Source organism: Peromyscus leucopus, chromosome 16_21 (genome assembly GCF_004664715.2).
Source record: "Peromyscus leucopus breed LL Stock chromosome 16_21, UCI_PerLeu_2.1, whole genome shotgun sequence".
Classification (NCBI taxonomy): Eukaryota; Metazoa; Chordata; class Mammalia; order Rodentia; family Cricetidae; genus Peromyscus; species Peromyscus leucopus.
Window position 1 is genome coordinate 58,514,931 of NC_051084.1, and position 14,281 is coordinate 58,529,211.

Sequence of the window (14,281 nt, forward strand, 5' to 3'; positions counted from 1 at the left end):
CATAATGAAGAGTCGGCAGAGCAAACTCCAAATCCTGTCTCTCTATGTCCTATGGCAAAGAACTTAGATGACTCTACCTCCCATCTTTGCTGACTGCGACATATTCTCTCACTTGGGCTGATTCTACAGTTGTCCTTGACAGGCATCCCACAGCTCAGGCATCTCCCAACATCCTGGGGTCTCCAAGGCACTCTAGGCTTCACCTTCACAGCTTCATGAAATGGCTGGTGTCTAAGGCCTCCATGTAGGGACACCCCTGCCACAAGCGTGGCCTTGGTGGCTTTTCTCAGCTGTGGAAGAAGATTCCATAATCTCTTTTCTGTATCCAACGCCAGAAACACATGACCCAAACTGCCAAATTCTGTTTTCTGGGCCAGGAACCTGTTCATTATATTTGCATAAACTTTCCATTGTTGATGATTTTCTTTGTTCTTTAAACTTTGATTTAGTTACTTTTCACAAGTTGGAAGCTTAGCTGGATGGAGTCTTGCTCTGAGACAATAAGGCATTCCCATCATTCCATTTTGAATCAGGCCTTTAAACTTTTTATTTCCTTGAGCACAGGGCTTGGCTGCAACATGGCATTCCCTGGTGCTCTTTTGCTCCTCAAACTGTATATTTTGTGTTTCTCTTTACATCCTGATCCACAAGCAGAGAATGGCACTGAATCTGGCATGGGCTTATGAAACCACAAAGTCCACTCCCCAGTGACAGCCTCCTCCAACAAGGCCTCCAACACCTCATAACCCTTCCCAAAACAGTCCACCAACTTGGCACTAGACGTTCACATAGAGGAGCCTATGGGGGCATTCTCATTCAAATGCCACAAATGACTATGGTAGGAAAAACGAAAAACAGCATCTGTAAACATGTATGAACCAGTGGGAAAGGAAATATAGTACGGTGTTTTGCCATCTTCCTTGATGAGAAGCTATTAAAAATACAAATTCTGGCCGGGCATTACACACATCAATGAGAGACCAAAGGAATGATTCCACTCCTGTCAAGATTGATGAACCAGATGTTAATATTCTGATCCGCCCCTTAAAATCCTGCCCCTTGGCTCCGCCCTGTGTGTAAAAGGAAAAACTCCACCCCTTCTCTCTCTTCTGCTTTCCTTCCATGAGGTGTGCACCCTCTCTCTCTCTCTCTCTCTCTCTCTCTCTCCCTCTCTCTCTCTCTCTCTTTCTCTCTCTCTCTCTCTCTCCCCTCTTCCCTCTTCCTCTCCCCCCTCCCCTCCCCAACCAAATAAAACTTTTCACTGAGCGCTGTCTGCATGGCATCTCTGTCTCTCACCCGCTGTGGCTCTACCTGCTGCCTAGCATACAGTATCATAACATTGGCGCCCAGTGGAGCATAGGTAACCAACCCCAAACAGCTACATCTCTGAAAAGCCCCACACTAGCATGGATGACAATGTTCCCATAGCTACATTAATGGACTCCCTGTCTAGTTAGCATTCTATTTCTGTATTCTCTTAACATTTTCCAAGACCTTGTGTAGCTGGGGCAGAATTACAGGCATCTGGGAGAGGCACCGGAGGGAGTGACTAGAATCTTAGGAGAGTCTCAAAAGGGAACGCTAACAGCCCCAGGGGTGTACAGTGGGGGTGTCTTGTCCTTGAGGTAATCACACCTGTTCTCTTAGTGGACAACAATCTGCAACACTGGTACACTAGGAAATAATAGGCAGTGATGGTTATGGTAGAATGTCTCCTCAAGTGAGAAGCAAAACATAGGCAGCGTGTAGAAGTAAAAGGGTGTCGTCCTCTTCTACTCTCTGGACTCCTGTCAACACAAGTGATCTCAAGACTGTTAACTTATTTGGAACATATGACATCTTTTAGGGACAGCATAGCAAAATATTTTATCACCTGGTCCAAAACCAAACCTGTGGAACTGTCCATCATCCTACAAGGCCAGAGTCTGGAAGATAGAATACTTGATAGGGATTGGTGGATCCTCCAGCTATCCGGTTCACATTCACAGGGAAAAAGTTCTTTTGATAAGCACTGTTGTGTGGGACACTGCTTAAGGATATTTATTATACAAAGCATTCAGTAAGGCCACAGATGAAGTGAAGTGTATGACAGATAATTCAGGGAAAGCAGTCCAAACACAATAATTATTTAAGAGCAAATTGCTACCTTCTTCGTGATAGTTGGATAGATTCCCTTGTAATCAGACCTGTCTTTTTGGCTGCTTAATACTATAGCACAGGTCAAGTCAGCCATTAGAATTACTAAGTAGTGGTGCTAACCAATCAGTCCTGGGAAGGGGAAGACAGTTAAATGTACATGTGTGTCTTTGTTCTTATCACCATGGCTACTGTATTAATGGATCCACAGAGCAAACACAGCTGGGGGAAGAGAAAGTTGCTGTGGTAAGCTCTTCTTGGAGGCAATGCTTTTGACTCCAAGACAGAGTTTAATGCAGTAACTCATCTAACCAACCATGGATTTGGTTTGTTTTCTAATAATGGAGTAGGGGAGGGGACACTTTGCATTATTTGTCATGTATAAAGGTTTTTACCTCAATTATTTTTAAAAAGATTTTTTGTTTGTATGAGTGTTTTGCTGGCATGTATGCATATATGTATGCATGTCATGTGCATGCCCACTGCCAACAAAGTCCAGAAGAGGCTGTCAGACACTCTGAAACTGGAGTTACAAACTTGTGAGTTGCCCTGTGGGTGCTAGGACTAGAACCCAGGTCCTCTGAAAGAGAAGCCATCTCTCTAGTTCCCCAGTATTTTTTAAATTTTTTAAAAAGATCCCTGACATGAAACATTCTCAATAATCAATTCGCATGACTGGATATTCTGAACTTACTAAAATTTTATTTTCAAAATATGGGAACATTCAATGTAAGTAAATGTTTGTGTTTGGTATTTTTTAACTACAGATTTATGGAGCAATATTTTGGCGCACCTATGTGGCATGTGATGATGAAACTTTTAAAAATCACTAGTATCAGCCGGGCCACGGTGGCACTCGCCTTTAATCCCAGCGCTCGGGAGGCAGAGGCAGGCGGATCTCTGTGAGCTCGAGGCCAGCGAGATCCAGGACAGGCACCAAAACTACACAGAGAAACCCTGTCTTGAAAAACCAACCAACCAACCAAACAACAACAAAAACCCTAGTATCTAGTGATTCAATATTAATACATGTCTAAAAAACGTAATGATCAGCCGGGCGGTGGTGGCGCACGCCTTTAATCCCAGCACTCGGGAGGCAGAGCCAGGAGGATCTCTGTGAGTTCGAGGCCAGCCTGGGCTACCAAGCGAGTTCCAGGAAAGGCGCAAAGCTACACAGAGAAACCCTGTCTCGAAAAACCAAAAAAAAAAAAAAAAAAACCGTAATGATCAGATTAGGGTGATTCATGTTTCCATCTCCTTGTTGGACTAGGAACTTCCCTCTTCTAGAACTTGTTACTTCCGTTCAGGCTTTCAGTTTTGTCCTTAAGTCCATCGGAATAGCTAGGAGCGATCGCCAGGGACTCCGAGGGTTAAAGGTTGGAGGAGCAGCTATGCCAAATTACAGGAGGCACCGGGAACCGGCGGGTCAGTGGGCCGGACACAGCGAAGCTCCGCCCAACTCTGCTTTCGCTGACGCCTGCGCAAACCGCGCGGGTTCCCGGTTGGGTTGGCGGTAGCCCCGCCCACTTGGCTGCGCGTGCGCAGACGCTGCGGGAGGCGGCAGTATGAGCTCCACGATCCTTTCCGGGTCTTTGGCGGCCTCCCTCTGGAGAGCAACAAGTAAGGCGATCCGCCCGAGGTCCCGAGACTCGGAAACCCGCGGGGGAAGCCGGCTTCTGATAGGGGAAGACGCCGGGGCGGAGACCCGACCTCGGTGCACTAGGATCGCGGGGTTCCGAGCCTTTGGGTGTGCTTGGAGGAGGGGCGCGGACTTTGCGGGTGGTTTGCGAGGAGCGGCTGGCACTTAGATGCCGCTGGGGCCGTATGGAGAAGAAGGACACTTCGAGGATGAGTGTCATTCATTTACTTGTTTGCTTACATCAAGAATAATTTGTACCCGGCAGAGGGTGCATGCTTTTTTAGTCCAGCACTAGGCATACAGAGGCAGGAGGATCTATTGAGTTCAAGGTCAGCCTGCTCTAAATGTTCTCTAAGCGAAAGTCAGATAAATGAGTACATACAACGAAAAGTACACGAAGCCAAGAACTGTTTAGAAGAGATGCCTGCGTGCTTTCTGTAGAAACTAGCGTTTTTCAAAACTGTTTCATTATTTCTCAATATATTCCTCAATTAGCATCCCAAAGAGGGTGCAGAATGTAAGTTTAATTGATGACATCCCTGAGATGTTACGTAAACTGAAGACAGAATTACTGCTTTCTTAACAAAGGACCCCATTTTTTTTTTTTTTATTAAACTTTCTAGTTTTTCCCTTCAAATACTTGGTACCTGTTGGTTGTTCAAATCTCAAATGATCTATACAATAAATATTATAAAAAACGAAAGGCTCACTCCAAACCCTTAGGTGATAACTTTAGTGTTTATCCAGCATTCTGCTGTTTTTAAACAATTATGTTATGTTTGATACCAGAAATTATGTATAGACACACTTGACCCATGTATAAAGTATAAAGCAAAAGGAACATCAATGAACCCATTTTCCCATGGAAATGGTTCGATGCAGTTTGCAGTCATTGCTTTTTTTTTTTTTAACTACTCATATTTCAAGATCACTCCATACAGAAATGTGAGGTGGTATCTTTTACCTGTGTATGATACATTTTCCATTCTCCTTATGGATACTTGGGCAGTACTAGGAACACTAGCATAGAGTGCTACTGTTTTGTGTTCCCCATGCCCCAGCACAAGATGTAAGTTCCTAAAGGATGCTGTTGTATTGATTTTCCCGTCAGGGTTGGGGCAAGCCAACTGCTTCCTTATCCAAGAAATTGAAATTAAAGCTCACACAGATTGCAGAATAGCAGCGAAACTTTGTTTGAATTCTTACACTGCAAGAGAGCAGCAGGCCTGTAGTAGAATATTATTTTAAGGTCTGTTACTTTTGTTTATGTTGCATTTGTTTAACTCTGTGAAGATGTGTTACTGCGCCTGTCTAAAACACCTGATGGTCTAATAAAGACCTGGCCAATAGCAAGTCAGGAGAAAGGATAGGCAGGGCTGGCAGGCAGAGAGAATATATAGAGGGAGAAATCTGAGAGCAGGGCTAGGTCTAGCAGCCAGAGAAGGAGGGGGACTCCAGGGGCCAGCCACCCAGCTACACAGCCAGCCATGGATGAAGAAATAAAAAAAAGATATACAGAAATAGAAAAGGAAAAGCCTAGAGGCAAAAGGTAGTCGGGATAAGTTAAGAAAAGCTGGCTAGAAACCAAGCCAAGCTAAGGCAAGGCATTCATAATTAATAATAAGCCTTTGTGTGTAAATTTATTTGGGAGCTGAGTGGCAGGTCCCCCAAAAGAGCAAAAAGAAGAAAAACCTCCAACAACACAAGCCACAATGAAGAAGGGCCAGAGTGTGTTGCCTAGGGTCTCTTTAATGGGGTGTACAGGGAAGAGGGGGCTGGTTACTAAGGAGTTGGGGTGGTTCTCACTTAAATTGATATACTATACTAGGTAGCACAACCATTTTCTGTATATGTTCCTTCTTATAATGCATCTTACTTCAATCATGCTTGCCAAACTAGACATAAGATGGTAAATAGAAGATTTTCCTTTAAAAAAAAAAATTACTTTTAGGGCACAGTTTTACCTTACTGGGTAAGCACCCAAACAGTGTAGGACCGATGGGCCTTTCTGGTCCTGTATTGGAACATGAGAAGAGTACAACTAAATAGAATTTGATTAAGCTTCCTGTTGAGAAAGGAGGAAAATCTCATGCTTCAGAGAGGGATGTACGTGCATGCATCCTGGTGCTGTTGGTGCTGGGGGTTGGGGGTTATGTTGCTAGGTGCATCGCTTGGAGAAAGATTCCTGTGCTTAGTGTGTACAGGTAAGGAAATTAGGCTGCCAAGCGCATTATTAGAAGAGGACCGTGTGCATATTCCAAACTAGACGGAGTCCTAGGTTACGAAACTATTCCCTGTATTTGCCCGCCTCCTTACTTTATAGCTCTTTGCAAACTTTGTAGCACTGGTTATCTCTAAGGGAGGGAAATAGCTGTGTAGAATGTAGGCATTCAGGAAAGGATTTTCACTGGATGCCATTTGTCCCTTTTGAATTATGGTAAATGATCAAAAACACAAGTAGGCAAAAATAGTCAATTTTTTTAAAGTAAAATATTTTTTTTTCTTCATTAGGATCCTCCCTTCTGAATCATTCTTTGAGGAAGGTGAGTTACGGAGAAGGAAAATCTGAACTTGGGAAGCAACCTCTTAAGAAGTCCAAGTTGCCAGTCGGTCGTTTTGATGCTCCCGAGGACTCGAACTTGGAGAGGGAGCCACTCAAGAGTGAGTAGACTCCACCACTGTGGGTGGGTGCCTAACGTAGCAAAGAAAATGTCCGTTCTAGAAAATGGATGCCAGAAGTGAAATGTGCTCTTCGCCGTTATTACCAGCTATAAAGGATATTTCAGTGAGTAAAAATACCATGTGGACTATCTGTATGTGTGGTTGTTAACTTCTTTAAGAAGGTTTTGGGTTGGTGAGATGCCTCCCAGAGTGTAGATTCCAGCACTCTTATGCTAACAGCCATGGCAGCCCACAGAAGATACAGGGAATCCCTGGGGCCAGTTGGCTACCTAGACTGTCGGACTTGACAGTCTGGGCTTAAATGAAAGACCTTGCTTCGGTATATAAGATGGAGAGCAATCCAGAGAGAGACCTGAAGTCATTCTCTGACCTCTGCATGCACATGCACACAAGTGCATGGATGCACACACACACAAGAGCACACGTACATCACACATGTGTAAACATAAGCATACACACGTACGCATGCAACCCCCACCAAAAGGTATTTCTAAAGCTAGAAATGGTGGCCCAGTCTGGAATACCAGCACTCTGGAAACTGATGCCAGAGAATCAGGAATGTGAGGCCAGCCTGAGCAACATAGACTGTCTCAAAGGAAGGGTTTCTGAGTTTTAGTACTTATTTAGTTACTTGTGGGGGGGGTTGGTTTGTTTGTTTTTACTATACTCCCCCCCGCCCCCAGCTGAGGACCAAACCTAGGACCTTGTGCTTGCTACGCAAGCGCTCTACCACTGAGCTGAATCCCCAACCCTTTACTATACTTTCATTATTCAAAAGGTAAAACATAGAAGTCGGTTTCCTCTGTGATACAAATAACAAGCCTTTGTTTGTTGATGAAACCAGCTGCTGTGAAAAGACCAGCTGCAGCATGCAGTAGATCGTCCTGAATGTACAGGGTAAAGCTGAGGAGTCAGGGCACAGTGAAGATGCTGGGTCTTAGAAGAGGATGGAACACAGGACTGCATAGTGAAGAGAAGACATCTCTCATTCTCTCAACTCTAATAACCTTCCTTCGTAGCTCCCTGTCATCTGTCCACTGGACAGAAAGTGGCATCTGAAGAGACACTAGCCCACTGGAGCATGTGCCTCTGGCCGGCCTCGCCCTTCTCTCCCATTACCTCTTGATTAAAAAAAACCCTTAGACTGCATTCCTGAAGCTAGCCCCCAAGGCCCATTCCCTTATGGGCCACTTCCTCCTCCTGAGGCTGACTACTAAGGTCCAGTTATCAAAGTATTGAAGTCCAATCATCAAAAGCCCCCTTTGGCTTCCCTAATTAACATGCCCAATTAAAATTAAACACATCCTAACACGGGTTTCCCTTGTACCTGTATAAACTGCCATTTTCCTGTGTGCCATATCTGTCTCCCCTCTATCCAGAGGGAGTCCTTGGTCCTCTAGGACAAATAACCTGCCCTCTTTCCCTCGTTCCCTTTCCCTTCTCCCTGGTCCTCTGTCTCCTGACTTTGTCTCTTATTCCCTAACCTCTGTCCCTCTGGGGCAAATAAATCTCCTTTGTGCTGAGAACTTGGTCTTGGAGGTCCTGAGCCGGTACTTTTCCATTCTTTAAGGGTGATAATAGACTAAATACAGTGTATCATTATTGTTTTCTTTTTTTTTATTTTATGACTTTATGCATATGTGTTTGTGTATGTCTCTTTGTGTGTGGGCCTGTGCATGCAGCCAGAACGATTGGATTTCCTGGAGCTGGAGTTATGACAGTTGTGAGTCACCTGCATTGACACTAGGAACCAAATTGTGGTTCTCTAAGCCTTGGCTCCAGCCTAGTTCCTATGTTCATTGTATTGGGTGACTTTTCATGGGGAGACATTTAAGAAATCGGTTCATCCCAGATGGGGCACCAGTAGGCCAAAAGAATGATTCTGTCTAATTGGTAAGTCAATGAATTTATTGGGGTTCCCGACAGGAGCATGGGAAAGGGGATGTACTGGTTACCTTTTCTTACTGCAGTGACGAAATTCTTGACAAAAGCGACTAAGGGAAGAGAGGGTCTGTTTTGGCTCACAGCTTAAGAGGGGTGCAGCCCGTCGTGACAGGAGGCATGGTGGCAGGAGTGTGAGGTGACAGTCACATCGAGTCTCTTGTCAGGAAGCAGAGAGAGGCAAGTGCTGGTGATCAGCTTGCTTTCTGGTTTTCAGGATCCCAGGCATACGATGGGGTGGACATTCAAGGTGGATCTCTCCTTCTCTCTGGAAGCTCTCATGTAGAAACAACCAGAGATGTCTCCTGGGTCCCTTTCCATCTTGTCCAGTTGACAGTTGAGATGAGCGATCACACAGGGCTACTTACAGGAATAATACGTGCCAAACAAAAGCAGGAAAGGAGTTCATTCTGGCCTACGATTCTGGAGACTGAAATGCTAAAAGCCTAGTGCTGGCATCTGGGCTTCAGCATGGCTTCCAAATCTTCCCACTTAGATAGAGGTCAGAAGACAAAACTGCCTGGACAGTGTGTGTCAGTAAATACACATCTTCATTTTTTAATGCCTCATGATCACATTAAAAACCACTGTTCCTTAGAAAATGCTAAACACCCAGTGCCAGTAGACACCATTCAACCTGACCTGAACAGTCAATGACCTTAGGCAGTGTTAACTACTGCTTCTGGAAGTTTCCAATTCAGCTTTTGTTTTGCTTTCTTTGTCTTCTCATCCATTGTTTCTGCCATTTCTTCCTGGATTCCAGGAGGCTGCCACAGTAGGATAGTGATGGCTAGATCAACATAGGATACATTACCAGACTCTGTCGATGGATGGATGGATGGATGGATGGATGGATGGATTGATGGATGGATGGATGATGGATGGGTGGATGATAGATAGATAGATAGATGAATGGATGATAGATAGATGATGGATGGATGAATGGATGATAGGATAGATAGATAGATGATTTGATTGATGGATGGATGGATGATGGGTAGGTGGATGATAGATGGATGGATAGATAGATAATTGATAGATGAATGGATGAATGGATAGATGATGGATGGATGGTAGATGGTAGGTAGGTAGGTAGATAGATAGATAGATAGATAGATAGATAGATAGATAGATAGATAGATAGATAGACAGACAGACAGACAGACAGGGTAAATGGAAGATGAGATACATAGCTGTCTATGAGCATCTGATGGGAATTAGCATAAAAGGTGGGGCCAATGAAATTTAAAGGAAAAATAAAACTGTAACAAGTAGATGTGCTAGGGAGATGTTTAAAAGAGAGAAAGGTATGGCCATACAAGAAGAGATTACAGAACATGGCACATGTCAGGCACAGCCGAATGGCCTCAGCATAAAGTATAAATAGTAGATTAATAGAATGTCGGACTTTTTCATGTCAGATCTGAGTGTTAAGGTCCAGCAAGCTATGCTTATGCTGAGCCCGACAGCCTGAGTTCAGTCCCAGGGACTCCACTGTAGGAGAGAACCAGTTCCTGAATATTTCCATCTGACCTCAGCACTCACATTGCAGCACCTACACAAAACACAACACACGTATACACATGCACACAAGCAATAGATGTAATTAGAACAGTTTTTTAAAGCTGGGAGTGGTCAGTAAGGGAACTGAGGGTAGCTCATCGGGAGAGCACTGGCTTAACAGGCATGGAGCCCTGGCCTCATTCTAAGTCCATAAATCCAACATGGCGGCGCATGCCTGTAATTTCAGCACTGGTGAGACAGGCAGATCAGAAGCTGAAGGCAGGCAGCCTGGGCTACATGAGGTCCTGTCTCAGGAGGTAAATAGAGACGTTTTGATGAGGTTTTTGTTTGCTCGTCTGTCTTCTTTTTTTGTTTTTGTTTTTGTTTTTTTCTTTTTTAGATGATCTCACTATGTAACCCCAGCTAGCTGGCCTGAAATTCCCTATGTAGACCAGGCTGGCCTCCAAATTACAGAGATCCTCCTGACTCTGCCTCCCAAGTGTTTGGATTGAAGGCGTACACCGCCATATATAGTCAAATTTTAAAAAATATATTGGGCTGGAGATTGTCTAGCCAGCTCTATTAAAGTGTGATTTAAATATACAGTTCTGTGAGTTTTCACAAATGTTTGCAGTCATGTAAACAACATTAAGTATAAGTTTTCTTATTCCCTACAGAGTTATCTTTTGCTTATTTTTAATCCCCACCTCCTCCCACAACCATTGATCCATTCTCAATCCCTGTAGTTTTGCTTCTTATAGGATTTTATGTAAATGAGAGAACACATAGTCTTTTGTGCCTGGCATCCTTCACTCAGTCTATGCGGAAGAGATCGGTTAGGGTTAGAAAGATGCTTTGCTTCCATGCACACGTGGCTAGAGATGTAAGAGACAGAGCACAGGAGGTACACCACGTCACCGCAGTGTTAAGAGTGAGCTGCTGAGAGTGTCAGGCTGGTGGTAACAGAAGGAGGAAGAGTCAGGAGACTTCCGGGTATAACAGATGCAAAGGAGAGGAGAAGAGGGAAGACGGGATGTGTGGTCAGGGAGGAGAGCTCAAGAGTGAGATCTGAAGTAGAAACATTCTGGGGATAAGAAAGTCCAGTGGGAGACCCAAGTGAGACGAGCCTCCTTATAAGGAGGTTTAGGGACCTCTGTAGCCTCTGTGTTTGGTGGTCCCTGACGTGGATATTGAGATGATGGAGAATGGGGTGGGGAGGGATGACAGTATAATCCGATATTCATCTTTCCAGAGCAAGATAGAAAAGTCTATGAGTTATTACAAACTAGAGGCAAGAATTGGACAGGGGAGTGGAAGTCAGCAGAGGAAAGTCTATCAAGGTTTGGTCAGCAATGAGAAGGGGCATTTCAGTGTGTGCATACAGTCATGTATATATGTGTGTGCACATATATGTGCATGTTGTATTCATGTTCATGTGTGTGTGTGTGTGTGTGTGTGTGTGTGTGTGTGCGCGCGTAGTAAGGGTCTTGTGTATGCATGTGTTAAAGGGTCTCACTATGTGTGTGTATAGTAAGTGTGTGTATGTGTGTAGTGAGGGTCTTGTGTGTGTATATGTTAAGGGTCTGTGTGTGTGTGTGTGTGTGTGTGTGTGTGTGTGTAGTAAGAGTCTGTGTCTGTGTAGTAAGGATCTCATGTTCTAGAATAACCTGGAACTACTGGGCTCAGGAACTTCTGCCTTCATTTCCTGAATAACTGGGTCTACAATCATACAACTGAATCTGGCTCAGCATGTTCTTTTTTCCTGGTACTGTTAAAGCCCTGACCCCAGATGGAGGGTATCTGGAGATAATTAGGTTTGGATCATATGGGTGAGGGCTTCTTGGTGGGACTAGTACCCTTATGAGAGAGACACTGGAAACCTCGCTGCCTCCCTCTTTTCCATGTGACAGTTCATAAAGAAGGGACAGCCCAGTCAGGAAGAGGGCCCTCACTCCAACCAACCACACCCCATCGAGACTCCCATTGCATAAACCACGAAGTCTGTTTCCTCTCAGCATTCCCAGCTAACTACCACACCCAGAGTCCCAGGAAAAGGGGCAGGGGCAAAGAAGAGCATCCGTTACCGGCTTTCAGGGGGATCGCAGAGGCTCCCTGAAAACAGAAAACAGAATGATGGCATGGGTATGGGAGAATTAGGCACAGGGCAACAAAGATAAAGATTGAAGAAATATTTGCAAAGTTTCAAGGTGAAGTTCTGTATCTTCTTTGGTTAGTCTGTAGAGGGGCTGCATAATTTGGGGCAATGATCTTTTAGTTTTCCAAAAATACACCACTTAAGATCGGAGGTTCTTTCTAACAGCCGGTTCCTCATCTGTTCTCTCTATACACAAAGCAGTACAGCATGTGGGTTTCAGTGCAGACTCAGTCTCTCTGTTCACTCACTGTGTGACACTGAACAACTTTGTACACCTGTAACATGGGGGCAGTATTGTTTCCTGACTCATAGAGTTATTATGTGGACTGAGGGAGTTAACATGTGTAAAGTGCTGAGAATTGAAAGCCCAGTATCAGGTTATATTATCATTTGACCATTTGACCCTCAGCATTTAACACCAACCCGGGCAGTATTCATGACACCTACCATCAAACAGTAATCAATCAAATTGATGGATTAATTAAAAATTAAAATCCTCAGAATGTGGCTTGGTTCACAGTGAGGACTCCTATCAGGAAAATGTACTGCATTTTTGTAATCAGATGTTTTCTGTCCCGATCACCTGGTCCCAAATAAACACACAGGGGCCTATATGAATTATAAATGCTTGGTCAATAACTTAGGTTTGTTACTAGCTAACTCTTACATTTAAATTAACCCATTTCTATTAATCTTTGTATTGCCACTCAGCTCAAGGCTTTACTTGTCCTCTAGCATGTTTTGCTTCCTGGATAGCTCTTGGTGTCTCTCCTGACTCCACCCTCCTTCTTCCCATCATTATCAGTTCTGCTTTCCCACCTAACTCCCTGCCCAGCTACCAGCCTGTGAACTTTTTATTAACCAATGAGAGTAATGCCTATTCATAGTGTAGAAAAGGATTGTTCCACAGCACATTTGTGTGTGTGCGTGCATGCATTGCATGTGCACGTGTTTGTTACTGGAGACTGAACTTCACTCATGCTTAAACAAACATTCTATTACTGAGTTGTATCCCCAACCCATGAACACAGTGTTAAGGCCAGTGATTTCACTTATGCTCGTAAAACCCATCTGCTGAAGCCAAAGTCTGTGTTAAGGAGAAATAGTGCTCACAAGTAAAACCAGTCAGCACCTGTACATACCTGTCACTGTGCTAGACTCTTCACATACATTTGCCTTGTTCATTTCAGTGCTATAAGGCAAGTATGACCACCACCACCCATATGCACACACCACACACATTTGACTGGAAAGAAAATGGAGACACAGAACTTGTCTCTAAACCCTTCAAGTCCGGTGAAGCTGTACTCTGTTCTCACTCCTTCCCTCCTGTTGGGTCCAGTACCACAGATGAAACTACCTTCTAGTAGTTTCTAGACCTGAAAGCACTCCAAGAGTTGGAAGTCATCAGTGTTAGTAAAGTTGATTGAATATGAAAAATGCATATCTCAAGTGCCAGGGAAGGAAGGGGAAGAACCATATGCATGATTCATATAAAGACTGTATGATAAGCCAGGCACTCATAACCAGCTTGTGCAATCCTGTCCCCAAAACTGACCGTGTGGTGTTCTTCCATCTCTGCTGACTGCCTTGTTCTTATCTTTTGTCTTCCTTAGAGTTTCCAGATGATGTTAATCCAGTTACCAAAGAAAAAGGTGGACCCAGGGGCCCGGAGCCCACACGCTATGGGGACTGGGAACGGAAAGGACGCTGTATCGACTTTTAAGTCACATTCTTTAACTGCAGAATCATTTTCTGAATGGCTTACTTCACATTGTTCTTTCTCTATATCCTTTAAGCCATGTGATGTTCATCGTGTGTTTTAAAATACATGACAGCTGTGAAGCTATATCTAGGAAGTGGAAACACTTGTCCATTTGCACATGTTAACTTTAAGTGTGTTGGGGTAGAGAGAGCTGCAAGCCTTTGCCGTGATCTTTATCAATTCAGTCAGTTGCTTATAAAATGCACATGTAAATAAATAATTTTTAAAGATTGTCTTTAGATTGGTATTTTATTTTGTGAATGTTTCTCATGCATGCAAGTATGAGCTTTGTGCCCATGAAGGCCAGAAGAAGGCATCAGATCCCCTGGTACTGGAGTTATGGGTTGTTGTGAGTCACCCTGTGGGTGCTGGAAACTGAACCCAGGTCCTCTGCAAGAGCAAGTGCTCTAAACCTCTGAGCCATCTTTCCAGCCCCTGACATTTAATGTATATTGTTTTT

The 14,281-nt window shown here is 44.1% G+C and overlaps 1 protein-coding gene across 1 annotated transcript; it reads left to right on the top strand.

The window, feature by feature from the left end:
- The first annotated feature begins 3,651 nt into the window (after nucleotides 1-3,651).
- Nucleotides 3,652-14,056, top strand: Sdhaf4 (succinate dehydrogenase complex assembly factor 4). The gene is made up of 3 exons (XM_028867998.2): nucleotides 3,652-3,756; nucleotides 6,287-6,436; nucleotides 13,673-14,056. The coding sequence occupies exons 1-3, from the start codon at nucleotides 3,702-3,704 to the stop codon at nucleotides 13,780-13,782; spliced, it is 315 nt and encodes a 104-aa protein (XP_028723831.1). The 5' UTR covers nucleotides 3,652-3,701; the 3' UTR covers nucleotides 13,783-14,056.
- The last annotated feature ends 225 nt before the right edge of the window (nucleotides 14,057-14,281 follow it).